The sequence below is a fragment of the Phodopus roborovskii genome, unplaced genomic scaffold, assembly GCF_943737965.1.
Source record: "Phodopus roborovskii unplaced genomic scaffold, PHOROB, whole genome shotgun sequence".
Taxonomy (NCBI): domain Eukaryota; kingdom Metazoa; phylum Chordata; class Mammalia; order Rodentia; family Cricetidae; genus Phodopus; species Phodopus roborovskii.
Genome location: NW_026126459.1, coordinates 2,992,244 through 3,019,863, shown reverse-complemented (window position 1 = coordinate 3,019,863; position 27,620 = coordinate 2,992,244). Strand labels below are relative to the sequence as shown.

Below are 27,620 nucleotides of genomic sequence, written 5' to 3'. Positions count from 1 at the left end.
AAGTACTCTACTGGGAACTAGTCTGACCCAAAACTAGTAGGTTGCCAAGAAAGACATGTTGTCACTGGGGTATGAGCAAAAAACCAAAGGATATTTTTGTCAACTTTACATGTCTGGAGTATCCTGGATAGGTGGGGATAATGGAAGCAACCATTTCACTTATGTGCTGTGTACTGAGTCAATGGGACATATCAATGATGTGTTAATTTTCTCAAACAATGAAATGTTCAAAGAAACAGTTACACAATGTGTGAAAAGATACTCATTTCTCTGAATTTCAAGGCAACATAGGATAACAGACACAGTGACCTGATAGAGGCCACCTGCTTTGTGTGGTTAGCCCCTGAGTACAGTGAAAGACTCCCTCTCATGGGTTCCCCATGAGTCCCACACACTGCCACTTGGTAAAGTTACTCCGGCATAGCTATTGCACAGGCAAAAGGATTTATTCAGCACGTAATTAAGCAAACCAAGGGTGTTCCATCACCCACTGTCCACCCCAAGGACCAAGGGTGTGCCATTATCTGCTGTCCGTGCCATGGACTGCATCAGTCACTTCCAGTCAGCCTATGAGTTTTCTTGACTTTCATTTTCAAGAAAATGTAAAACAAAACAAAACTTGCTGGTGCCAGAAAATCAGGCATCTGCCCTGTAATAGATTAAAAGCATGAGCTTTGAACATACTGATCTCCAGGAAAAGAATGATGAGGTTGGCAGGTGGTATTGAGCCTGCACCTGGCCAACTCTGTTCATCCTGAGCTGACTCCTGTCCCCTGCCAGGGGGTCACTCTCCTGACTGTCTGGCCTCCTCTTTTCTGCACTGGGAGAAGGGGAATGACCAGTGTGTCACTCATGGCTGACACTGCATCCATTGTATTTTTACACTCATTTGTTTTGTGTTTTACCATATTGTGTCAAAATATTACCGGCACTCAAATTATCACCCATTTCTATAATTTTTTGCTACTCCTTTAAATGTTGCCCCAAAGGAGTGGCTCACTAACTTCATCATAACCCACCAGAGTTGTTCATTTTTTTGTTCTTTTGTTTATTTCCTTCACACCCAGGCAAGAGGTGTGAGCCATGGATGGGTGCTGGGAAGGGAATGGAGCAGACTCTCACTTGCCCTGAGATGAAATGGGGGCAAGGTCACACTGGACTCTAGGGCACAGTCCAGAAAGCAAAGCAGACACCCCCCTCCCCCCAGGGATCTAGAATGCTTCTGCTGCTGAGGGGTGTGAACTTTGGTTTTCCACTACAATAGCTTTCCCTCAAAACCCTTCTGCTTCTCAAGTGCTTCCCAAGGCTTGAAGAGGCCACCTGTAGCTGATTTGCATAAGGCCACATGGTGAGCAGTGGTGCCCTTGGGTCCACCCTAGTTCTGCCTGGCTCCAGGCTCACAGTCAGCAGGGAGGTGGCTGCTGCCCACTGTGTCTGCTTCCTCCAGAGGGCTCAGGGGAGGTGGCATGGAGGGGCTCATTCCTGGGCTGAGACTTGAAGTGTACATGAGCTGCCCAGGAGGCAGAGGGTGCAAGGTTCCCTGGCAGAAATAATGTCGTGTGTATTATCAGAGACTCATGTCCGCAATTCTGAGAAACAGGCGAGCTGCTTGTGAAAGGGCACTGGTGCTTCCTCATTCTGCTGTCTGTTTCCTCCCGACGTGGCACAAATAAATAGGAAGCGCCTAGGGCTTGCTGCTACTTGGAGGCTCCCGAAGGAGGCTGCCTGTGCCCAATGCAGAGAGGTAAGGCTGCCTGCTACAGAGCTGAAGATGGGCTCAAGTAGGGGTGGTGCGGGTCTCCAGGAGAGAAAGGGACAGGAGGAGAAGGACCTGGGGTGGCAGTTTACTCCGGGGACCTAAGGAGTTAGACTAGGCATCCTTGCAAAGACTCGGTCCCCAACCCCAGGCAGTTTAAGGAGAGGGGGCACCCAGGAGTAACCAGCTGGGTCCACAGCCAGTGTTCTTGGAGGGTTAGAGTTAGGGTTGCTCTGGGGCTCTGTGAGGACCCAGATTGCTCACTGGAGGTCTGGTGGCAGGGAGGACTCCCTTGAAAGCTCTGCCTGGGGGTAAGCACACTGCTCCATCTTACTTCAAAGCTCATGTGATAAGTCTATTCTAGCCCCAAGCTTCCAGTCACACATCTGTGGGACAGGGTGAGTGGGAGACATAACCCCTGTGTTCTCAATTAGAAATGGAGGGAGACAGGAGAAGGAGAGAGACAGGGACAGAAACAGAGAGAGAGGTGGATGTTCGGGTATGTCTCTGGGTCCTTCCAAAATGAGATTGGAAGTTACACCTAGTACCAAAGGAGTCTATACTTCTCACCGACTGATCCTTGGTCCTGTAGATAAATTCTCTCTCTCTCTCTCTCTTTCTCTCTCTCTCCCTCTCCCTCTCTTTCCTCCCCTCTCCCTCTCCCCCTATCACACTGAGCTCTGACCACTACACGTGATTTGGGTTTGGGCACAGATGTGTGTGCTCTGTACCTAAGGTGCTGCTGGGAGATGTCTCATCACATAGCAGGGGATTTGTCCCTTCTGAATGAGGATACACTCAGCTCCCCTGCTGATCGGAGTCAGAGGCACCCTGACTACTGTCACATCTCATAGCTCACAACATAACCATATCATAACGTCTTGCTTGCAGTGTCTGGCAGGTCATACATGAACCATTGTTTGAGAGAATCTCGATACCTGTGACTCAAGAATTTGCTTGAGGCTCCCTGCCCCAGCTCAAACCAAGTACACAGTGCCTTTAAGCTAATCTGGCAATGAGAAGGGACCCTCACTTACTACTCCATGGTGCATTGCCACCCCTCTCCCTACCTCTGGCTGGATGGGCTGAAACGTCACTTCAGATGCTATCATGCCATCGGCTAGACTCTAACAAATCTTTTGCTGGGACCTGACATTGGTAATGGACCCTGGGGCGTCAGTGACATTGCCCTGTGAACTCATCCTCCTTTGCTGTTGCTCTCCCTGCATCTAACCTCAGACCTCCATCCTTCTCTGGTGAGGCCCTGGGGTCTCTAGGATCTTCTGTCTGTCTGTGCTGGGAATCTTAGTGCTAAGTCACAGGGTCCACGGGGCTTGAGTCTGTTCCATCACCCAGACCTGCTGATATAGACACACCTGCGCTCAGCCTCAATTTACTGCTGGTTGCCTGGCCACCCTTCAGGAAGGCATCTCCCTTGCATCCTTTTGTATTTCTAAGCCTGTGAGTCCCAGTCCCTTTGGGGTTTAATGGCTCTTTCACTAGGGTCACCTAAGACCATGGAAAAGCACAGATATTTCAGTTATCATTCATAACAGTAACAAAATTACAGTTACGAAGAAACAATAGGAATAATTTTACCATCGGGGTCACCGCAACATGCGGAACTGTATTAAAGGGTCCCAGGACTGGGAAGGTTGAGAACCACTGCTCTAGATCCTCTTGACTGGATTTTGGGATGGCCTCACTCAGTCTCACTCTCTTAAGGACTGGTCTCTCAGCTGCTGTCTGCAAGACCTCTACACACTTTACCCCAGGGAAGATGTTAAGCCTCAAATCCTGATTTCTTGAGCAACACTGACCACAGCACATGTAGCCTCTGATTTTCCTGGATTACATCACACAGTGCAAAGCAAGTGGCCTGAGACCCCTTGGGCATCCTTCCTCCTCCATATCTGACCCTCTGTCAATCTAGGAAACATTCCTAACTATGAAAGGATCCCATCAACCCCTAGAAACACAATTCTCTTTCTTTTTCTGTAAGAATTTGCTCACTGGGTCTCTGTCCACAGCAATTGCTCTTATTGAAACTCTCACAGCAAATATGACATAATTGTTTCATTCCAATGCTCTGTGCTTTCCCCACGACAGAGAGTGAGAGGGTGAGAGCCTGTGTGAAGGCTGGTAATTGTTTGTGTATGTGTGTGTGTGTGTGTGTGTGTGTGTGTGTGTGTGTGTGTGTGTATGTGTGTGTGTGTTCCTGTCCACTCAGGGGGATTGGCTTGTTGCCTCACTGACAGGTTTCTGTGCCTGGCTATAGGGTTTTCCCTCCTCAGAGGCTCTGCCAGAACATTTTTGCATATGCAGATTCTAACTTTATTAAATCATATCTCCCTTCTTTGTAGTTTCATAGTGAATAAACTCTCCTCACACTCCATTCATCATTGTGCCGAGAGTTATGTCCCAGTACTCTGAGAGGGCACGGGTTCATTAGTGTTTAATGTCAAAGTCACAGACACCTGATTTATTAAGGGTGAGGATAATCCAGAGTCACAGGTGTAACAACACATCACTGCATTTGTGTGACTATAGGTAGGTATTCGGAAGTGGCTGCTTTTAAATTATCCAGTCTGACCTGCATGAGGAAGCTCTGTGTCCTCTGCTAGATTTGAAAGGTTCTGGCTCAGCAAATCCCACCAAATCTGAACTCATTCTTTAGAATGGGAGGATCTTGGAAACATGGGCTTATCTCCATGGCTTTAGGTTAGTGACTGTCTATAAACAAAGCAAACACTGCTTACATAAGTGTTGTGTGTGCACACCACAAACACACAAAGCAAAACCCCGGAGTGGCCCTTTGACATGCCAGGTAAGTCAGTTCTAGTGAACGCCTAATGGGAAATGTCTCCAGCATTTAGACACAGGAGCAATGTAGAATACCAAACCCTTTTCACATGAAAAACCCAACATTTTCCCAAAGTAACCATACCATACCATTGGTACAAAAACGGAGCAAAACAATCAACATAAAATCCCAACAGTTTTCCTCACATCTCACAGCCCATGTCACATTCTCGCCTCCCATTAGCATACAGTTATTTTTCCACACTCATAATTCTAAACTAAGCTTCCATTAATATCTATAATATATATTATATAATTAAATCTATACAAGCAGGTGTTGAGCTGCAGCTCCCACACCTGGTGACCAGTTCACCTCTTTTCATAAGGAATGACAGGATGAGAGGACTCTTCTGGCCGGCCTCTTGGTCAGCACCACGCTCCCTTCTACAATCTCTCCATTAGTGAGACAGGTCAGCTCTCACTGCTGTGCCAGCCCATTGCTGGGCTAGGGGACCTCTGCAGAGCCTCTTGGCTCATCCCCCATTTTGTCCCCTTTCTTCTGTTGTCACCCTGTTGAGTGAAGCGTCCCTCTCTGGGTGCCATGTTCTCTTTCCAGCAGTGCGATTCAGAGATGACCTATCCCTCCAAACAGGCTGTCTTTCTGAGGTTCCTGAGCATCTGCCAGTCTAGCCTACTCCAGAATCTGTTTCCCTTTCTATACACAAACCTCAAACCTTTCCCACCACCCTTTCTCTAGGCTCTTTGCTCTCTGTCTTTGTCCTGGTTTTGTCACTTGATTCCTCCAACCCTGTTTTATCTCCCCAGCAGACAAGAACAACTTACACACTCTGGGTTATGAGTCTTGCAGTGTCTCTGGTTTTACTCATATCCCAGAGGCATGTTTAAAATATTAATAGCTATTGTGAAGTTGTCCCACTGAATATGCATCAGAAGTCTACACCCCCGCCAAAAGTCTCAGTGTGCAAGATGAAGTTTCCCTTTGTACTGCTTCATAATATTCAGCCACATGTTTGAGGGCCAAACCAGTTAGTCCATGTATCTGTACTTACTTACATGTGATGAAAATATAGTTCCGGGGCTATCTTTCTCTTTTTCCTTTGTCAGGGTTAAGATGTCTTCTGTCATAAAAAATGTTTCCATCATCTGTCACTGTGTTGCTTGCTGTGTGTGTGCATTCATGGATGCATGGGTGCATATATGTGTGTGTGTGTGTGCACGTGAAAGCCAGACAACAGCCTTGGGAGTCCTTCCTTAAGGCAATCCACCTCCTTTCAGAGACAGAGACTCTCACTGGCCTGGAACTAAGTGAGAAAGCCCTCTGAGCTCTGCCTTTCTCTGCCTCCCCAATGCTGGGATCAAAAGGAAATACTGCCACACTTAGCTTTTTTTTTTTCATGTGGCTTCTGGACCTCGAACTCAGGTCCTTGTCCTTGCAACGCAGGCCCTGTACTCACCAAACCACCTCTCCAGCCTTGCCAGCTGGTTTGGTGTCGTTTTGCTTTGTGGTTTCTGGTTTCAATGTTGTATTTTACCCCTATGATTAAAGATGTATTTTTAATGCTCTCAAAGTGTTAGTTTTGAGTTTCAGATGTTTAATCCCCATTATATTTTGAATGGAGGGTAGGATGTAAGGAAGCAACATAACTTAAGCATGGTACCTCATAGGCTAGAAGCCACCAGTCAGAAGTGTGCTGCCCCTCTCCCCCTCCTGGCTAGAGACTAAACTCGAGCTTCCTAAATTCTGATGCACTTGGTTATACTTTTATTTTATTTTATTTTATTTGCTTTATCTACACTTAATTTTATTTTCTTTGGAAATGCAACAGGCCTCTTCTCTCCCGTTTCCTGGAATATACAATGAGCCCACCCAGGGCATTAAACATCCTTCTAGAATCTTCATTTCTGTTGCACTGAACTTCAGGATTATTGTCAGCATGACTGACCCCTGGAGACAGAGGTGGGCCTTTATCCTATGTCTGCCTTGCCTAGGAGGGGCAGCCTACAAGTCCCTGTGGCTATGACGCTGGCCTGGGTTTCAGGCAGACAAACTCAGGTCATCAGAATGACTGGCAGGTTAGCCATTTTCATGGCCCTGTCAAGTAAACTGGTGCTTTTGCCTCTTGCTGGCGATGCACCGAGTAGACCTCTCCTTGGCTCTCCTTCCCTGGTCAAATGCTCTATTGTGGCCTCATGTGTGCTCCTTTAACAAATCTGTGTCCAATGGGCTTGTGAAATTGCTTTTGTCTGGGGTAAATTTCTGTTTGTTCCTTCTGTCCCAAATGTTCAATTTCTTTATAGGGTCAGGAATTAGGGCATTGAAACACTTCTGTTTTCTCCACAATCCTCCTGTATCTTCTCAAACCCTTCACCCTCAGTGACTTTTATCCCTTACTTGTTTTGTTTTGTTGAAGACAGATTCTCACTGTGTTGCCCAGGCTAGCCCCAAACTGCTAGTCTGCAATAATCCCACATCAGCCCCCCTGGTAGCTGGGATAGAAAGAACACCAGGGCCCTGCCCCAATCCTTATATGTCATCAGTGGCCCTCCTAATTTATATTCTATGCCAGCACTTGGGCTCATTGGCATGCTGTGCCCTCATCAAGGCAGTTTTCAGTTCTCCTCCAAGCCTGCCTCACCGCCACTGCCCACCTTAGTCATGTGAGCTTCTGCCTTGCCCTTGCACAGCTGTGTGCAAACTCGCTTTTGCCCCACACATGGCCTGTTCTTCCCTACTTAACTGGTTCCTCTGTTCCCATTGGCAGGCCCTCTTGCTTGCAAACTGTCTTTCCTTTAAAACAATGCTGGAATAACTCTTTTTCAGGAAATATCTGGAACTTCTTCATGCCTTTCCTGTAAGCAAACACTTTGGTTGACCAGGGAACAGAAAGGAGAATTTGGTCTTTTTAATTAGTATTATTTAGGGATTTATTATTGTTTCTGTGGGGCAGGGCACACATGTACCATAGCACATGTGAGGTAAGAGGGCAATTTTCTGGGTTCAGTTCTCTGTTATGAAATTCAGGACTTGAACTCACATCATTGGGTTTCTGCAAATGCTTTCACCTGCTACGTCTCCCTGTGTCCTCAGTGTGTGGTTAGGAACCAGGGTCCCTCCTGAGAACCTGGTTGTCCATATGACCTTTTGCCTTTTGGAATAGTCTGCTGTTCATTTTCTTCTGGAAGCTTCTCTAGGGTTATCCATTGTTCTTGATTGATGGAGTGTTCACATTAGCGTATAAGTGAATGCCATGTTTTCAGGGGGACTTGGAGATTTGTACTCGGTCTCTGCCCAGTACACAGCAGCCCCCTACTGAATCAAATCCCCCCCCCCCGTTTCTTGGTTAGGAGACAGCCATCTCCTTTAAATCCAGAGGGTTTTTCCAGGTGCATTTTAGTTGCATATAGGAACTCTCACACATAGCGAATAACACCACAGGTGTTTAGTTTCCCCTCACATAAAGAGGCAGAGTGGTTCTTGGGCTCTGCTAGTTACTCCAGAGTGACAAGAGGAAGCCTGATTCTCTTCCTGCTGCACCTTCCTTGCATGTGGCTTCCATCCCTACCTAAGCATCCAAAATGGCTGCTGGATTTCCAACCATCACTTCTGAGATATATGTTAGAGAAAGAAAGAAAAGAAGAAAGGAAAAATATCAGACGTGTACCCACACAAGTCCATGCCTTTTAAGTGGCATTTGGGAAAGATTCATATGGGGATTCCACTCACATGTCCTTCGACAGCATTTAGTTATGTGACCATGTCTTGTGGCTGGAGAGAGTGAGAAGTCCCTTTTATTCTGTACAAAATAAGCCAAGAAGGTATGGGACAGTTAGGCAGCTGGCACTTGGGGACACACGTGTCCCTAATTCTCTGGGCTCTTCTTGGTTTCTTTTTCAGAACCTACATGGTGCCCTGGACAGTGATCCTGCCTTGATTGTGCCCTAATCTTTGCACACCCACCTTGGTCAGGTGCGTCTCTGTAGTGTCCATTCTGTGTTTTGATTCATCATTGCATTGCTTTTTCCAGAATCCCAGGTGTCTAACTTCAGACATCATTTTGACAACAGCAGTCTGTGTCTGAAGGGCTCTTGGCTCTGCAACAACCAAGAGTGCAGGCACAGAGATTCAACTTTTCCTGTCCTTGTGCTCTGTGTAGTCAATGATAGCATTTCAGAGCAGTGTGCATTGGAGCAGACACAGGACATGTCCACCACCGACAACCAGGAAACACCACCTCTCAGGGAGGCATGGTTAGAGGGAGGAAGGGTCCAGAGCCAACCTGGACTCAGCCCTAGCCTCTCACAGCTATAGTATTGTGGACCTGTCACTCATCCCTATAGGGTTTCCTGTCTGTAAGGAGTCTAACACCCACCTTCACCAGGACATTATCAATTTTCATAAAGCTCTCTGCACATTTCCTGGCTGATGGCAGGCATTACACCTTAGTCAGTGCTGACATGATTCTGTGTTTGTTTAAATGCTCTGTTTGTGTGCTTTTTGACACAGCTCTGTTGTCATTTACAGTCGATGATGGTAACTTAAACTCCACGATTTAAAGTGTTAGGGACCGAATACCCATTTTTCCCAGAACTCTTATGTTGAGACTACACCCCCATGGGAGGTTAAATGAGATGGGGTCTTTGGGAGCTGATGGGGTCTCCGGAGGCGAGTCTTTATGAGGGGATCTGGGTCTATATATTAGATATCCCAGAAAGCTTCCTTGATGCTTCCCCTAAGCTGGTAGCAGTAAGAAGCCCATGAGTAAGAGGCCTCAATTTTGTGTTGCCTTGACCTTGGCTTTGCCATTTTCCAGAACTTCCAGAAATGTCTGTGATTTTTATGAACTAACCTCTCAGTGGTGTTCCATGAAAATAGTCCTCCCAGATTAAGACATTGGTATATATATATATATATTTCATGTTGTCCTTTGCTCGGCGACTCTGGTGGCCTTAAGGCAGAGGGTTGGGCTGCAAAACACTTTCATCACTCTTTGTTCAGAATCTTTGATTATTCCTAAGCTTAAACAGCTCAAGGGTGTAGTTGCAATGGTCTGGTGCGATTGCAGTCTTAGCATGTAACTTCTTGGTTCACCTCTGGTGGGGAGTGGTGTGAGACAGATGTTTGACGTTTGTTTTTCATTTTCATGTGTCAGTCATATTCTCACTTTCAAATGGAATATTCCATCATTTTACATTGTTTCCTGTTTCCTCTTCCATTTATACAGAGCATTCTGGGGTGAAATAACACTTGTTCCAGTCAAGATGTCCACTGACTATCTAGGTAAGAGATAGGCAAACATGATTGATAGATAGATAGATAGATAGATAGATAGATAGATAGATAGATAGATAGATATAGATAGATAGATATAGATAGGTAGGTAGGTAGGTAGGTAGATAGGTAGATAGATAGAATTGTCTATAGAAAGAAATATAGATGGATCTATAGATAGAAAGGTAGATAGATCTACAGATAGAAATATAGATAGATTGAGGTAGATAATACATGAATGGGTTGAAAGACATAGGTATGTGATACACACAGTGGATGGACAGAAAAATGGACATGTGTACATACATAGATGGAAGGATGGGTAGCTAGATGGAGAGTTTATAGATACATAGGGTGACAGATGCATAGATGGACAGAGGTGTGAGTGCTCTGTGAATGTTGATTAAAGTTTCAAATAACCTTGTAGGAGAAGGGACCACAGCCACTACTCTGCTCCTCTGGTACTTCCCAGGTGAACTTATGAAAAGGAGGAAATCCCCAGACTTCAGAGAAAGGGGAACTGGGAAGCAGAGGGGCCTGTGGGAGAACTGATGGTCAACGGAGCAGAGGTGGGGAGAGCACCAGGCTGTGATGTGCTAGTGAACAAGGGTGTGTGTGTGTGTGTGTGTGTGTGTGTGTGTGTGTGTGTGTGTGTGTAGACAGAGTTAAGACAGTGATCACAGCTGAGTCCATCAAAGGTGTGGGTCTCAGCTCCTCTGTGTGGCCTGGTTCAACTTAAGCATGTTGATCTCAGGTCACTGCTCTGGGGATTTAGGGGGACTTGCTGCCTCTGAGGCCATTAGTCCCATCTCTCCCATGGTCATGCTTTAGGCCAGTGAGGCTTAAGGGAAGGGAACAGTCATGGGATACCACAAATCAGGGTCTCTCATTGGGTTCTGACCACTGGACATCAGGAGTGTTCTGGGCACTCTCAGCCTACAGCTCCTTCTACAGTCGGAGAGGGTGCAGTCTATGAGGAAAGACTCATAAGACCTGTACACCAGTGTGATCCAATCCCCAGCCAGACAGCAACACAGAACCCCAGGACAATGAGGACAGCACCCTGCTCATAGCTGCAGCCCACCTGGGCAGCCACCTGAAGCACCAGAATGGACCGGCAGATGGCACTGACCTGGGGGCTGCTCTCCATGGCCCTGCTGGCTCTCTGCTGGGGACCTGATGTGACACAGGCACAAGGTAAGTCTGAAGTCCCCTTCTTTTTCATCCCTCTTTTTAACTGAGTCAGGCAAGAGCCATGCCCACTATATCCCCCGAAACTCCCAGACCCCCAGCATCTCCAGTCGCTGTATCCATCTCTGCCTTCCTTTCTCTACTGTAACCTTCTTTTTCTCCCTCAGGGCTCCCCTGGGTCCCTATCTGCCCTGTTATCCATCTTCCTGCTCATCCTTGCCTGGTCCTGGATCATCTAGCCCAACTCTGTCCCTTTGTACTCATATTGCTCAATGTAGCACCCATAGCCCCAAACTCCAATGAGCCAGGGTCTTCTCTGCCTCGCCCCCAGGCACTCTCCTCCCCTGAGAGCTTCAGGATCTCCTCCATCCTTGCTTCTGGGGGTCTGGCTTAAGGCCCTCTCCCCCAGAATGGCTCTAGCCCTCTCCCCTTCTCAGAGGTCCTGTTGGACAACCTAGAAGCCTCTGAGACTAGAAGACAGTCCTCAGTGCCCTTTAGACTTCCTCCATGACATGTGGGAGCCACATGCCCTTTACTAATTCCAGGTTCAGGGGCCAAGGCTCAGCAGATCAGGACCCTGGATGGGAATATGGCAGCACTGAGGGTCTATCCTGCCAAGTGACACCTCAGAAAGCAGGGCAAGCCTGAGCAATTCTCTTAGATAGTGAGGGCCTGTGCATCACAGCTGAGAATCCACTGGGATCTCAGGTTCCTGACAGAAGAGAAGAGGCCCCAGCACAGCCCTACCAGGTTCAGGCCCTCCATCTATTTGGTCACCAGAGTGCTGGACCTCAGCAGGAAGCTGGAGGTGTGGCTGATTAAAAGAGATGTGCGAACGGGGGCTTCATGGTGCAGGCCTTTAACGCCAGACTCAGAAGGCACAGGCAGGAGGGTCTCTGGGAGATGAAGGCCAGCCTGCTTTATATAGAAAGTTTCAGGCCAGCAGGGTCACAAGGTAATACCCTGTCTGAAAATTACAAAGCAAAACCAAACAAACAAATCCCAGAGTTGAAGGACAGGGGACAGCTGAGGGGAGATAGTGACTCCTGCCTCTCTTCTTCAGAAACGGTCCCTGTGCAGACTCTGCAGTGCTACAATGACTACACCCAACGAATCATCTGCAGCTGGGCGGACGTGGAAGATGCCCAGGGCCTCATTAACATGACCCTCTACCGCAAGCTAGAAAAGTGCGTACCACCGAGTCCATTGGTGTAGCAGCACAAGCACCTTGCTGGCTGGCACCAGCAGCCCTCCGCTCCCTGTATCACCAATGATGCCCAGCCACTGTCCCCAACACCTGCAGTGGTGCATCACCAGGCCTCTCCTGCCTGAGCACCCTGTCACCCTCTCCTTGATTCCTTACCACAGCCCATCTTTAAGGAGTCCACACTCCCTAAATGTCCTTCCGATATTTCTTGGCTGAAAACTCTCCCCCAGGATTTGGCTGCCTCCAAGGGAACCAAACTGCACCTGCCACTCAGAAGTACCCTAAGCCAAATGGCCAAGCCTGGGCATTCATGGCCCAACCCACCCAGGGTAACCTCCTGGTAGTTCTCCTTCATTTGAGTCCCAGCTTCCACACTCACTGAGGTCCCATCGTGTCTCTAACAACTGCTGTTCTCTTTGCCCCCCCTTCTCTTCTGTCTACTGTAGAGAGTGCGACCTCTAAACGTGACTCTAGCCTCCTATCTGTATGCAGTCTTTGGAGAACCCACTGTAGGCCATGGGCAGAGACTCTTGGGTGAATGACCATTTCTTGTCCAATGCCATAAGCCAAATTCTGCTCTTGCCTCCATCTCCACCCTTTGCTTCATTACCTGGGAGGAAATGGTAGCTTGATTAATGACCGGGATGGCTGCTCTAAAATGCCTTTTACCTCCGTTCCTCAGTGAACACTACTAAGTTTGTCTCCCAGTGAGATGTAGGTCTGCAACTCAGCCACCACCACCATCCAATCTATTTACAATCACCAGCATGGTGCCATGTCCCTAGTCCACCACCCTAAGTCTTTCCCTTACTCAGTGAAATTCTTTGAATCCTGCACAGAAACTAGTCCCCTTTCTTCCCTCAGTCAAAGTTCCTGACATGCTTTCTATTAACAAGCACACAACGGAGCCTACATTTCCTGCAGCAGAACTCAAGGCTGTTTGGCTTGCCGCATAAATTCCAATACTCAGGGACAAGATGTTAGGGTCAGAGAAAGGACTGACTGACAAGTACACAGTCTAAACAAGTTTCCAAGGAAGGAGTTGCCAGAGACCACCCTGCACTATTGTCATAAGTGTATGACTTCTGTAGGGACTTGGGGAGAAGGTCCTTTTGGTCTCGGGTAGGCTTTGAGGCAGTTATCACGCAGTCATATGTTTCAGTGTAATCTGGGTTTCATACACACATGCTACAATGATATGGTCATGGGGTCATTGGTGTCCTGTGTATTGTACATCTAGAGAGATAGTATTAATCTGTAAGATTGTTGTTGTTGTTGTTGGTGGTGGTGGTGTGTGTGTGAGAGAGAGAAAGTGTGTGTGTGTGTGTGCGTGTGTGTGTGTGTGTGTGTGTGTAAACAGGCTATGAGGCGGCAGAATGAACTATCTCTGAAGTTCTGAACCCATACCACCAATGCAGAAACATCTTTATTGACAGAAACACAAGTTATTCCTTGGGTAAAATAATCTCCCTGATCCGATCTAAGTCTGGTAAAGGAAGACATCACACCCATGATGTTTTGCTCCTCATTGTGTCTTTTTAGCAGTACTCAACAATGGCAGCAGGGCTGCCAGGACTGTCTTGTGATAAAGTCACGCAAAGGCTGTAAAGCTCCTTCTGAAAAACAGAAAACAGAGCTAACAGAAAACCGTCACTGTTCTTTATGGTCTAAGTACTTCTAGAAAACAACTACTTCTTTTGAATGTTTACCCTAGATCCAGTGACTCTGCTAGATTTCTTGTACTAACCTGCTAGTCTTCTGCTAGAGTCTCAAGAGCCTGTCTCTTTAGTTTATTTTCTCAGGGATAGTTGACTTTGCAGTTGGAGGTACAGAGAGGAGAGAGCAGAAGAACTTCAGCTAGAGATTGATATTGACAATGTTGTATGGTCTTGATCAGAGGTGCTGTGTACAGCAAAGCTCACGGTATACCAAGATTTACATACTGCTCTGCCCTATGACTGGCATATCAGCCATTTTCACAGTCACCTAAAAGCCTTTGAAGCCAGGGGCTTTTTAGGCTTCCCCTAGTTTGCACTCAGATTTCTTGTGAGCACTGCATGAGCCAGTTCATTAACTGGGACCTAGGCTGCACACACACTCCATCTGCATTCTAGTTATAGGACTGTTGGCAGCCCCAGGGACTTTGCATTTGCTGCAATCAGCCAGCTGCAGAAACTGCCTGCTTTTGCCCAAGACCTTGGAGATTCTGCCCATATTACACATGCAGTGAGTCCAACTGTTCTCACAGCCAAACCCCAACTTCTCATCCTTGTCTTTAGATCCTATTCAACATGTACTCATAACACTTATGTTAATGTGTAGTTTAATGTGTGCCTGTTTCCAAAAGGGTTCTCACTGCTTGCAAAGATATGTGTGCATGTATATGTTGTGTGCACGTCTGTGTGTCTGCGCTGTGTATGTGTGTTTGTGTCCTTGTGAATCTCTATTGTGTATATATGCATGTGTCTCTGTGTGGATGTCTTTGTGTGTATATCATTGTGTGTGTGTGTGTGTCTGTATTGTTCATGTTCTGTGTCAAGGTATACATGTGTTCTGTATATATGTGTATTTTAATAATTTTTATTTGTGTGTATGTGTCTCTGTGTGTGTTTCTGTGTCTCTATTTCTGTGTATATGTGTGTATTTGTGTGTGTGTGTGTGTGTTGTTCACTGTCTGACACTGACATTGGATAAAAGTAGGCATGTAGAAGGAGCTATAATGAAATAAATGTTCTTTGGCAGGGACTATCCAGTGTCCTGTGAACTCAGTGAAGGCCTATTGTGGTCAGATTGCCCGTCCCCACACCGCTGTGTGCCCAGAAGATGTGTCATCCCCTACACAAGTTTCAGCATTGCAGATGAAGACTTCTACTCATTCCAGCCAGATCGGGATGTGGGCATCCAGCTCCTGGTTCCATTGGCCCAGCATGGTGAGGAGCAGGGGTCCTGCCTCTGAAGAGGGTGCAGGAGTGGGCAGGCTACTGGAGGGGGCCTACCTAGAGTGAGTATCTCTGGGGTTTAGGAACCCTTTCCTGGGGTTTAGAATAGACGTGATGTGAGGCCTCTGCCTGATTTTCCTACTGTCCAAGCAGCTTCTGCCATCTACCATGGCCCCAAGCCTCCTCTAGGAGGGGCCGTGCCTGTGACTCTTGTAGGACTTTCCAAGTGACACAACTCTGGTCTCTGTTGTCTTGTCTCAAGGCTGCAAGACCTTGCCCTGTGGCTGAGGCACCAAAACAAACAGTAGTCCTAAGGCACCACTGTGGAGCAGGGAGGACCATGACAGGTCACATTGCCATGCATTTCCATGCTCCTCATTCAGATCCAGCCTTGTCTCCACCCTCCTCGGACCCCAGGGATGTGCAGCATGTCCACTGGGCTCATTGCAACAGCATGGCCTTAGGTGGAAGCAATGATCGTCTGTGAGGTTTTCTTGGGGACTATAGCAGAAATGTGCCCAGCATTACAGAGGAAGGAGAAACTAAAGGTTGTAATGTCACCCTAAGCCCAAGCATGTGCCAGGCTCTTAGACACCATGGGAACCATTTGTCGCCCAGCAATGCTAGGTAGAGAGCTGTTGTCTAGTGAATGCCTCTGGTGTCTGAGAGAGTCCCTACTCCTAGGGGCCTCAGAGCTTCAGGATGAAGGATTGGGAGACACAGGGAGCCAGCTGCCACATGCAGGGGACAGAAGTCAAAGGGCTCTGGCAATCAGGGAAAGTTTCCCAGGATGCATGGAGGAGTTTTGCCACTGAGTTCTTGCTTTGGAGGAGCTAAGAGTCAGAAGCAATTCTTGGCCAGGAAACCACAAGTGCAAGGGATGAGGGCAGAGGCAGGTCTGCAGAGAATGGGACACGCTGGGAAACCCTGACATGTTCATTGTCTACAAGAAGCTTCAAGTGCAAAAGCCTGGACAATGGCAGGGAAAACACGAGCTGCAGGCAGCTGCATGGCAAGCCTTCAAATGGGGAAGAGGGACAGAACAACTTACACTCACCCTGACGTGACAAGGCGGGGATGGGAGTTACAATGAGCTGTGGAGAAGCAAGAAGAGGAACATGAGGTTCCGCCTGAGGAGCTGAGTCCAAGAGCGTCACCAGGAGAGATAGCACTTCTTCTGGGCAATGACACCCCTAGGTACTGAGTTGTGGAGAGAATAGGTAGCAGAAGAGGGAGCAGGTATGGCTCTCTCGCCCTCTGCTGGAAGGAAGGCCACAGTGCACATCAGAGCAGGAGGAGGCCCCCTTGAATGGATTGTTCAGGCCCTATAAGGAAGAACTGCTGTCAAATGTGGTGCCCGGGTTTCCAGGTTCCAGCGGGAAGGTCCTGAGGTTCTTTTCCTTGGTCATAAGCTGATGGGGTCAGCATTGAACCTGGGCCCAGGTGGTGCCCAGAAAGCCAGGCAGCCCTCAGGTGCCCCAGCATGCAACTCTCACAACCCTTCTGCTCCCTCCTCCGTAGTGCGGCCCCCACCTCCCAAGGACATCAACATCAGCCCCTCTGGGGACCACTTCATGCTGAAGTGGAGCGTGCCCCTTAAGGATGCCCAGATCCCCTGGCTGTCACAAGAGGACTTACAGTTTGAGGTGTCTTACAAACGTCTTCAGGACTCCTGGGAGGTAGGACCCTGAACCATCCACGCCAGCCTTGTGGGATGACCTAGCAAGGTCCTCCTTCAGCCCCCCTGTCTCCACAGGATGCCCCCAGCCTTCACACCAGCAACTTGTGGGCCGCTCTGGAGCCAAAGCTGTTCCTACCCAGCAACATCTACGTGGCCCGTGTGCGCACTCGGCTGTCCCCAGGCTCAAGCTTTTCTGGAAGGCCCAGCACATGGAGCCCTGAGGTGCAGTGGGACTCCCAGCCAGGTAAAGGGGCTCCTAGGAAGTGCTCCGCTTCCAAGCCCAGACAGTGAAGACTTAGTCTACACCTGAGGCTGCATCATCTGCCCTACCCTGTCATCAGCACCTCCCAGCACGCCTGTGTCCCCACTACTCTATCTGGGCCACTCTATCTCACACACTCTTAGCTCTATGGCCCTAAGTATGTTCTGAGAATGACAGCGACAGTCATGACAGCAACAGCAGAAGCAAGTGCTGGTCAATGTGTAGGGTCACCTGTGTCCCTGTGTTCAACCCAACACTCAACATTTAGCCCTGGCTCCCTCTCCCAAGATGAGCCAGAGGTACCTGGGTCTTCCCAAGCTGGGGACACACAGCAGGTAGGATCAGAGCAGAGGTGGATGATATCCACAGCCTGGTTCTGCTGCTATAAACCCCTCTTCTTTGAGTCACCTAATGTCCCAACCCAGGAGAAGGTTCAGGGCAGACTGAGTGAGTGTCCTGTGTCCCCACAGGGGACCAGGCCAAGCCTCAGAACCTACAGTGCTTCTTCGATGGCACGCGGTTCCTCAACTGCTCCTGGGAGGTGAGGACCCAGATGGCTGGCTCTGTTTCCTTTGGGCTGTTCTACCGCTCCAGCCCAGCGGCACCGTGAGTGTCCCCTCTGTTGGCCCTGCTTCTTCTTATCCCCAGGGCTGATCCTCTCTGAGGTTCGGCCTGCTCTGACCCTGCTCTCAGCTCAGCTATGCTTCCCCAGGGAGAAGGAGTGCTCCCCAGTGGTGGAGGAGCTGCAGGATAGCCTCTGTACCCGCTACCACTGCAGTCTCCCCGTGTCCAACCCCAGTGCACACAGCCAGTACACAGTCTCTGTTCAGCCTCGGAAACAAGGGAAGTTCATCAAGAGCTCTAGACACAGTGAGTTTGCCCCGCCTCTCCCTGGGTTCCAAAGACTGTAGAGGCTCATTGTGTCACCCCAACAAACACAGGGATCTCTTTGGCATCTTTGTCATTTGCAAAGACTTTCAGAACAGTGACTCAAAGTGATAAAATAAGTATTCTGGGATTAGGAATGTGTCTCAATAGGTAAGAGTGATTGATGAAGTAGCATGAGGACCTGAGTTCGAATCCCAGCACCCACACAAAAGTGTGAGTATGCTCATATGTACCTGGTGAGACACAGGAGGGTTGATGGGACTTTCTGGCTACCAATCTGGGATCCAGGTTCAGTGAGACATCCTGTCTTAAGGGGCTAGGACACAGAGAATGGTCAGGAGACATGTTTCTGTTGTTTCTGCATGCCTATGTATAGGCACCCGCATCTCCGCATCTACATGCAGGCGTATGCAATGGAGAGAGGGAATGGCAGAGACAGAAAGAGGCAGAGAGATGGGGAAAGGGGAACCAGGGAAGGCACCTCCCCTCTCCCCCCCACCCCCGTCATTCACTCTGCTGCCGATCACACGTGCCACTCCTCAAGAGTGCCACTTGAAGCCTGTTTTCCTCCTTCCCTTCTGCTTCCTCTCAGTTGCACACTTGTCCCTCCTTTGACCACTAGCCTGTAACTGTCTTTTCCCTCTGAGGTTTCCAGCTTTATCCTCCAATAAATGTTCTCACTTCTCAAACTCTGCTCTATGCTTAACTTTTGCGCCAACAGATGGTTTCCTTACAGATCCATGTCACACCTCCTGGTACATGGCCAGGACCCTGAAAGAAGGGAGGCTTTCCATCCATCCAGTAATGTGTGCCACGTTTGGCAGCCAATCTCTTTGTCACCTGAGTTCACATGCAGCATTTTTCTTGGTGTCCTCCCTGTGGCAAAGGGTTTCCTATGATTCGGGAGAGTCCCTCTGTATATTACAGTCATCCACATTATGTCTGTAAAAAGCCCTCTAAAGTCCTCAAGTTATGAATCTTTTGTCTTGCCGCGGAGACAGAATCTCAGCGTGACTGGGCGACTTAATTTAAGTGTCCCGCCTCTCTCACAATAGACATCAGGTCTACATAAGAAATGCTGCACACGTGGCCACGTCCCAGCTGGTGGTCTGCTGCTCAAGTGGGCAGGACTGCCACCAAAGGTCTCCCATTTTCAGTTTGGCCACAGTGTGGTGGGCAGGTGTTCATCCAAGTCTATAGGAAGGCCTAACTCTGGAGGTGTGGGTGTTTGTGAGGAAGCTTTTAGAATAGCAAGGACGTACTAGCCCATCCTGGCTTCAGGCAACTCCCAGGGTCACTGAAGCAGCAGAGGGGAGCAACTGACACAGGACATTGGAGACACAAGCTCTCTACTGCTCACACCTTTTCTGTAGTTGGTCTGGGGTTCAGTTTTCTGTGTGTAAAAACGGGGAAGTCAGAGTACCTCACAAGGGAACGGGGAGAGCAGAGCAAAGGTATTCCCGCAAAGTGAGTGTGTTGCCCAGGGCCTGGAACAGTCTATGCACCTAGATAGGGAATCTTTTTATTGCTCCTGACATTCAACACTAGCAGAAGCACCAAGCTTTGGGCCACCTCACCATGGAGGCTTACCTCAACCACTCCTCCAGGGACCATCTAGGGAAACTGTGTTTTGGTAATTTGGGGGTTTGTCTTACTTTTCTATAGTGTGACCAGACAACTTCACCAGGGCAATTTGCAAAAGAGAGAGTTTACTTTGGGATTATAGTTTCATAGGGTCAAAGTTCATGTTGGCTGAGCAGGGGAAGCAATCAAAAGGGGCCTGAAGTTGGAGCAGCAGCTGGAATACCTCTGTTTTTGTTCTAATTCCTGGGAAGAAATACAGTCAGATCTCAGTGATACCGATGTCTTCATTCCAGGGTACCTCTGTACCCCACTCTGTCTCTGACCTCTCAGCTCAAGGACAGTGATTAACATGCGACTGTGTCATGTCACCTCCCTGAGCCTGAAGCCTTCATCAAGGAAGGGGACTGTCACCTGTTGACTCTGGGGGTCCATGGGAACAGGGGTTTTGCTATTTAGTCTTGGCTGTCCTAGAATTAGCTTTGTAGAGCATGCTGGCATCAAACTCACTGAAATATGCCTCTCTCTGCCTCCCAGGGGCTAGAACTAAGGGGATGATGCACCATCAGGCCCACAACTTGAACCCCAAGCCAGAGGCAGAGTACAACTTAAAGCCCGCCCCCAGTCATGTACCTCTTCCAAAAAGGGCCACACCTTCTAAATCTTCAGAAATAGTTCCACCAACTGAGAACAAGCATTCAAACATATGAGCCTATTGGGGCCATTCTCATTCAAACCCCCACAGAGTACTCAAGAGTCAGAGTGACTGGTGGGGGGCTGGGGGGAAGGTCCAGTGGGAGAGCACCTGGGTACAGCTTGGATAATGGGATACACTCTGCTGGAGGAAGGACCCCATGACATTTCCTCAAATCATCCCCCCTCCAGTCCAGATGGACCCTCCAGCTCTCAATGTGACCAAGGATGGAGACAGCTACAACCTACGTTGGGAAACTAAGAAAATGGCCTATCCTCACATTGAGCACAAATTCCAGGTCCAGTTCAAGAGGAAACCGGAGAGCTGGGAGGTGAGTTCCAGGAGCCAGGGTTAGTAGGGCACATGGAGAAAAAGAAAGAGAGAATAGCCACGGCAGTCTCATTCCCCAGAGCCTGACCCCTGTCCCCATGGACCCCCAGAGTCAACAGGTGACAGTCCCCTTCCTTGATGAAGGCTTCGGGCTCAGGGAGGTGACATGACACAGTCGCATGTTAATCACTGTCCTTGAGCTGAGAGGTCAGAGACAGAGTGGGGTACAGAGGTACCTGGAATGAAGACATCGGTATCACTGAGATCTGACTGTATTTCCTCCCAGGAATTAGATCTGGGCCAAGGGTGTCATTGCTAAGGTGTAAGCCACTGCTCAGGGCTGGTCCTGTCCAACACACATCTGGTTGCAGTGGCGTGGCACCGAGATGCAGGGCGGGGTTCTACAATTCCAAAGAAAGGCTGTTCAGAGAGGGAAAGAGGAAACTGAAGCCCAGGAGTGGGTCAAAGAGTCAGAGGAATTCAGTCATGACACCACCAGCCACACCCCAGCCACCCCCATCACCACCACCTCCACCACCTCCCACGACCACCAGCAACAGCTCCACCACCACATCTAAGGGCCTAGGACCAAGCAAAACAGTACGAGACAAATTTAGGCAGTGCTAGATCAGGCACAGTTTAGGGCACAGCAGCATACCGTATAAATCGGGAGATAAAAAGAGTCTGGGCTTGAGCCTAGGTGTGACAGTCAGTACTGGAATATGTGGCATCTGAAGCCACTACAGTGGTTGATCATAGTAGACTCCATACTGGGATCCTGGACAGGACTAGAACCTCAACACATCTGTTACTACAGGACATCAAGACAGAAAACCTAGATCGAGCCCACAGCATGGTCTTGCCACTGCTGTTGCCGTCCACCACATACGTGGCCAGGGTGAGGGTCAAGACCCTCCCTGACTACTATGGAATCTGGAGTGAGTGGAGCAAAGAGTGCACCTGGACCACCGATTGGGGTATGTCTCTTGGCCACCACTACACTCCTGGGACAGTCCCATTGGACAGAGCAAGGGAAGCTCTACATCCAATCTACCCTGTTCCCCCTCTCCTGTGTCTGTCCCTGGCAGATGGTATATATGACACCCACTGTAGTGGGTACTTGGGAGAAGAGAGGATCTCTCTCAATGTTGTTCCTACTATCAGCTGGGGCTTAGGCCTCTAATTATAGGGCACTTGATTTCACTGGACTTTGTGGCAGCCATTATTGATCACTCTGAGATTCCCGTTACCATCGCTGTAAAGCTATACTGGCTGTACACACACATGAGTGCCTGTGGTCGGGAGGTTGGTGGCATCCATTGGTCCTGCCCATTCCCCTTCCCTGCACCTTTGCATTCAGCTCTCATTTTCCCCGTGGCGACTACCTGAACACACTCTGCAAGGTACTGTCCGGGGAAGGTAAAAGAGAACATGGGAGGCAGGGAGTGATGAGAAGCAATCCACGTTGTAGACTTTGGGGAAGAGGGAGTCTCAGGGTGACAGCCGGCCAGGCAGAAGAAAGTCTGGAAACAAGGAGACGGGAAGGGGACCTACAGGACCAAGGCAAAGAAGGCTAGCATGCTGCCAGAAGAGACCCTCTGCTGGCCACTTTGGATCTCCTCTGACCCGGCCATGCTCCATGCCGCCTCCTCCAGGAAGTCTCCCCAGATACAAGGGCCAGTCAGTCCCCTCTGGGTAATTGCTGCTCCTGCCTAGGGCAGAACTTGCACACCCTGAGCGCTGGGTTCAGCCCCCAAAGCTCCTTCCCAGGGTATCTATCCAGCTTTCCTCACAGAGAGCCCAGGGGACCCTAGCCTCCTCCCTTAGCCTTTATCCTGACCCTCCCACCTAACGCACCTCTCCCTCTTGTTGAGCAAGTGATGCCCACATGGGGCATGGTCATCATCCTGGTCCTCCTCATCCTCATCTTGCTTCTGGCCTTCCGCTTTGGCTGTGTCTATGGGTACAGGTGAGTGCAGTCTGGGGACAGAGGCAAGTGGACACCGGGGCCCAGGGTCACAGGGATGACACAGCCCAGCACACTACCATTCCCGTTCCCGCTCTGCCACTCATCCTCTGGCTTCAGTTTTCCCTCTATACATGGACACATGATTGGCCGTGTGGGAGGTCCTTGGAACCTCTCATTCACAGGTCTTCCTGCTGTCTTCCAGGCTGTGCAGGAAGTGGAAAGAGAAAATCCCCAACCCCAGCAAGAGCCTCCTGTTCCAGGTAGGAAGCCAGGCCCTACTGCTGGCCCCCTGTCCCATCACTATCACAGTGGTGAAGGGCGGGAGATCCAAGAGGCAGGGCTAGCAGGGGTTGGGTCTCTGGAACTCCTTGGGTAGCCTAAGAAGCAGGAGTCCGACAGATTGATTGCCCTGAGTGCAGCCCGGGACCACACAGAGAACTTATCATTCCCTTGCAGAGGAAGGCTAAGGAGGGGCTGCTCCTGGAGGGTGCAGAGCAGGCTAAGGGCCTTGGGGAGAGGACTTGATTCTAGCAAAACATGTCTCTGAGCTGGTGGGAGAGCCGGCTGCTTCAAGGGTGCCCTCAGAGGTTCAGGTCCCGAGACAGGGGTGTCAAGATTAAAGAACGTGGCTGTCAGTGCCTCCTGAGACAATGGCCATGGGAAGACTCCAATGCCCTGGGGGAAGAAGCTCTAGGGAACAGAGTGCCCTGATCCTTCAGGAGCCGGAGAAGCTGATGAAAGTCAGCCCCTCGGAGGCCTCCTGCTCTCTGGAGTCAGGGTCCTGAGCAAGCCCCACCGAAGGGACATTCTTCCCATGTCTGGAGCTCACGGAAGACACCATAGACACATGCCATCCTCCACTGTCCCCTCCCTCCTGGGCGACATGTGTGCCACATTCACAGGCACTGATGTGCTTCCCCTTCCAGGACGGAGGTAAAGGACTCTGGTCTCACAGCAGCATGGCGACCTTTCCCACTAAGGACCGTACTCTCCAGGGGCCACAGAGCAACCTGTGAGTGAGTGGTTGGGTTCTGACCCTTGGGGAGCCTAGGGGAGGGCATGACTCCATTGTGCATGTCAGGGTAGCCTGTGGGCCTCTGAAGAGATCGTAGGAGATGACACCCACTGAAGCAAGTGGCACTCCAGGTAGACTTGAGGAAGAACTTCCTGATTCCCCAGGTTAGGGTGAGATAGACAAGGGACCAGAGTTAACATCCTGAAGTGGGAAACCTCTGCCTGCCAGGCTGCCTAGGTAAGCCACGCACTGCAGTGGCCTCATGGTGGCAGAGAGCGCATACCTGCAGGAGTTCAGCCTGTGTAGGCAGAGTTGAGCCCCATCTGTCAGGGAGAGGCTGTGGCCCCATGGGTAGAAGGATGTAAGGCACGGATGGTACCCAGGCAAATGTGAGCCCAGCCTTGGGGCTGCAAGGAGCAGAAAGAAGGTAAGGACAAAGCCTAGGATAGTGATGTGAACTGAGCTCTGGGTACATCATGTTGTGGGACACGGAACATACGCCTGTGTCATTGGAAGAGCCCCATCCCCACCGTGCCTCTGTGCTCACTGTGAGGTCTGGAGGGGTCAGGCCTTCCAGAGAGCCACACCTGCTCTGGGGGATGCATTAAGTTCCACATCTCGCATCTCTACCTCTATTGTCTCCACAGGGCGTCATGTGCACATTCGGGGGACAGTGAAGTGTCACCTCTCACCATAGAGGACCCTAAAATTGTCCGAGATCCACCTGACACAACTCCAGCCGCCTCATCCGCACCCATGGAGCAGACTTCCAACGCCCAGCGAGACCCACCAACCCCTTCAGGCAGACCTGAGACCCAGACACCCAGCTTTGACTTCAATGGTCCCTACCTGGGGCCTCTCCAGACCCACTCCCTGCCTGACCTTCCAGGCCAGCTGGTGCACCCCCAGATGGGTGGGAGCCCAAAGCCAGCACTGCCAGGCTCCCTGGAGTACCTGTGCCTGCCTCCTGGGGGACAAGTGCAGTTAGTTCCACTGTCCCAGGCCATGGGTCAGGGACAGAATGTGGATGTGGAGTGTGAGTCTAGCCTGGGGACCACAGAGAGCCCTTCCATGGAACCGAGGGACAGCCCTTCACTTGAGCTGAGTGTGGAGGAACAAGGGCCAAAGGACAATCCAGTGACTCTGCCCATAAGCTCTGGGGGCCCTGAGGACCCTGTGGTGGCCTCTGGTTATGTCACCCCTGCAGATCTGGTGCTCACCCTGCCCGCAGCGTCCCTGCCTGTCTCTCTGGGCTCCACTCTAGGGTTCCCCTCAGCTCAGGGCCCCGGTCTCTGTCTCAAGCTGCCTGGGGTCCCTCCTGGAAGCCCAGCTCTTCCAGCACCAGAAGCTGATGACTATGTGGAGCTCCCTCCAAGCATGAGCCAGCCCCGCAGGTCCCCTCTGGGCCATCCTGTCCCTCCTGTGCCAAGCAGCCTCACAGTGAGGCTAGGAGAGCAGAGGGAGGAGGTAGCCCCAGCATCCCCACACCCCGAAGGTCTCCTTGTTCTTCAGCAGGTGGGGGACTACTGCTTCCTCCCTGGCCTGGGGCCTGGCTCCCTCTCTCCACATAGCAAACCACCTTCTCCAGGCCTGTGTCCTGAGACTGTGGACCTAGACCAGGATCTGTCTGTCAAGAAGCCTCCTTGCCAGCCCATGCCCCAGGTGCCAGCCATTCAGTTTTTCAAGTCCCTGAAGCACCAGGACTATCTGTCACTGCCCCCTTGGGACACCAGCCAGCCTAGGAAGGTGTGCTGAGGTCACTCCCTGCCAGTCTCACCAGCAGCCCTGCATCTCAGCCTGTAGATCTCAGCCTGACATCGCCACTGGAGCCCAGAGGCTCCCTGGGTGAGATGCAGTCTTCTCTGCTCTCAGCCCTGACCTTCAGCAATACCTACCCCAACTCCAGTTTCCTGGCTGTGGTAGGATCTCACCTCCCTCCCTCTGACTTGTTGCGGTAGGGATGGGACCAGAGAGGCCTCCCGGGGTGAGACCTGCATGGTCTGTTTAGGGTTTAAGGGCTGCCATGGGCTGTTTGTCCCCCTCAGGCACCAATATATGGCACAGTTCTGGCTCAGTGCGGAGGTAGGAGGCTCTAGTGGATACCTTGGGGGCCAGACTTGGAGAACAGGTCAGCTCACGTCACCCCAAGAATGTGTGTGGTCCTCTATGACTGTCTGAAGCTCCTGGGTAGACCCGAGGGTCCTTTCAAGGAGACTGGGGCCCTCATTATGTAGAGAAGTCACAGATATGGGCAATGCTGGCTAGTGGCCATAGTTGTGGCCAGGCTGGAGGGGTGGAAAGCAATAGGGGAGGCTGGACTTCAAGACCTCATGGTGTCAACTGCAGAAAAGCCAGGGTATAAATCCCTCGAAGGACATGGGCATGGTGACCACACAGGACAGCCCATCCAAAGACTCAGTCTGTACATCAGGGCTGCTCTCCCCTCAGAATGCCTGTGCACCTGTGGCTCCCTCTGGCCTCTGGTGTGGGCCTGCTGTGGGATTGTGGTACTAGGGAATTACTACCCTGTTGACACTGCAGGCACAATGGCATTACATCATTCCATCTCACTTACATTATTTCCTCGAGGTCAGGTTTGCACATAACTTCTGTACACATCCCGAGTATGGGCTTTTTTGTGTTGTTGCTGGGGGAGGAGGGCTCGGGGGCTGAGCCCATGAACGATTTTGTCCCTCATAGTGTCATCGTTTTCAGATAAGCCTGCACAGCTGTCTCCACGTGGCCTTTTGTGGGGCACACACGTCTCCGTTCAATGTGCCCTCTCCTAGTTGTGTGCAGGAGGCACAATGGCACCTCAGCACTTACATGTCTGCATCGAGAGAGACCAGTTGCCGAGCTGAACCCCTCTTTGGGGCCACATGTGCCTTCGTTTACATTCTTTCTGGTTCTTTCCCCCCTCTTGAGCTCTCACGGGAGGTTTTAACGTCTCTAGCACACATGCTTACACTGTAGAGCTCTGTCTTTCTGTCTCCTGAGGACCTGGAGCCAGTGTCCACTGTGTCAGTTCTTCGCCCATGCTCTCCATCTGAATCTGAAAGGCCCTTTTGTGACCCACCAAGTCCTCAGATGGGCCTGGTCTGTCCCCGCATCCTACCTCATGGCCCCACTGCCTAGATGGCAGCACGTCTGTGTTCACCCTTGCTTTTGACCTGTGGCAGGCAGAGCGAGTGCTCCTTAGTCCCAGTTACTGCAGCAAAGAAAACCACTGACATCTTGAATATGTGTCAGTGGCAGAGTTTATAATAGCCTCTCAATACATTCTACCGTAGACTCTTCAGGGAATTAAGCAAGAACGACCTCCATGTGTTAAGACATTGACTCCAAAGTGCATTGAAATAAAGGAACACTGTAATAAAATATGTGTAACATATCACACAATGGTCTCTTTCTCTCTCTCTCTCTCTCTCTCTCTCTCTCTCTCTCTCTCTCTCTGTGTGTGTGTGTGTGTGTGTGTGTGTGTGTGTGTTGGAAGGTTAGGGCAGAGGATATTTGGACTCCTGAGTGCATTGTCATGAAGACAGGTTCCACTGTGCCATGGGGACAGGATGCTGAGAGAGATCCTGGCTGTGGGCCCCAGGTTGATAAGCAGTTGAGCTTATGAGAAAATCCAGGAGAGAATAAGAGGGAGGAGCAAAATGTGAGTGAAAGGGAGCTCTGATATGCTGGCACTTGAAAGTCATTTGTCACCTCAAACTTGGTTGAATGGAACGTCTCACATTTGCTTTATGCTTACAAGAATGCACAGCTAAGATTCTGCCTGTATTATTCATTAAACAGTTGAGAACAATATGGAATTGATTCTTAATAGATCCACTCAAGTGACTCCTGGAGTGACTCCCTCTGTCAAGCCTGTTTTTGTATTGGCTTGGGGAAGTTAGGGCGGGTGCTGTCTCAGGTGGTTTGTACAGGTATGAGACCAGACAAAGACTGCAATCTCAGGCAAGGGCAAGAAGGCAGAGGTTCTGAGAGTCCCTATCTGGGATATAGGAACATG

General features: G+C 50.1%; 1 protein-coding gene across 2 annotated transcripts; it reads left to right on the top strand.

Moving 5' to 3' along the window:
* The first annotated feature begins 1,465 nt into the window (after nucleotides 1-1,465).
* LOC127225746 (cytokine receptor common subunit beta-like) lies at nucleotides 1,466-26,255 on the top strand. 2 transcript variants are annotated; one of them, XM_051189313.1, is made up of 16 exons: nucleotides 1,469-1,744; nucleotides 8,475-8,546; nucleotides 9,802-9,857; nucleotides 10,870-11,045; nucleotides 12,103-12,226; nucleotides 14,989-15,176; nucleotides 16,707-16,864; nucleotides 16,942-17,110; nucleotides 17,599-17,734; nucleotides 17,841-17,998; nucleotides 20,483-20,622; nucleotides 21,439-21,598; nucleotides 22,500-22,590; nucleotides 22,793-22,850; nucleotides 23,517-23,602; nucleotides 24,253-26,255. In XM_051189313.1, exons 4-16 carry the CDS (start codon nucleotides 10,958-10,960, stop codon nucleotides 25,358-25,360), a joined length of 2,664 nt encoding a protein of 887 aa, XP_051045270.1. In that variant the 5' UTR covers nucleotides 1,469-1,744; nucleotides 8,475-8,546; nucleotides 9,802-9,857; nucleotides 10,870-10,957; the 3' UTR covers nucleotides 25,361-26,255. The 2 variants fall into 2 exon arrangements, with proteins under 2 accessions (XP_051045271.1, XP_051045270.1); XM_051189314.1 differs by lacking the exons at nucleotides 17,599-17,734; nucleotides 17,841-17,998 and having other exon boundaries at nucleotides 1,466-1,744.
* Nucleotides 26,256-27,620: the final 1,365 nt, after the last annotated feature.

Excerpts from the sequence above, each read along its gene's own strand:
- LOC127225746 (XM_051189313.1), top strand. The coding sequence starts at position 10,958 with ATGGACCGGCAGATGGCACTGACCTGGGGGCTGCTCTCCATGGCCCTG. Across the intron at positions 15,177-16,706 it reads GGTTCCATTGGCCCAGCATG|TGCGGCCCCCACCTCCCAAG; the intron begins GTGAGGAGCAGG and ends CCTCCTCCGTAG. Across the intron at positions 21,599-22,499 it reads CACCTGGACCACCGATTGGG|TGATGCCCACATGGGGCATG; the intron begins GTATGTCTCTTG and ends TTGTTGAGCAAG.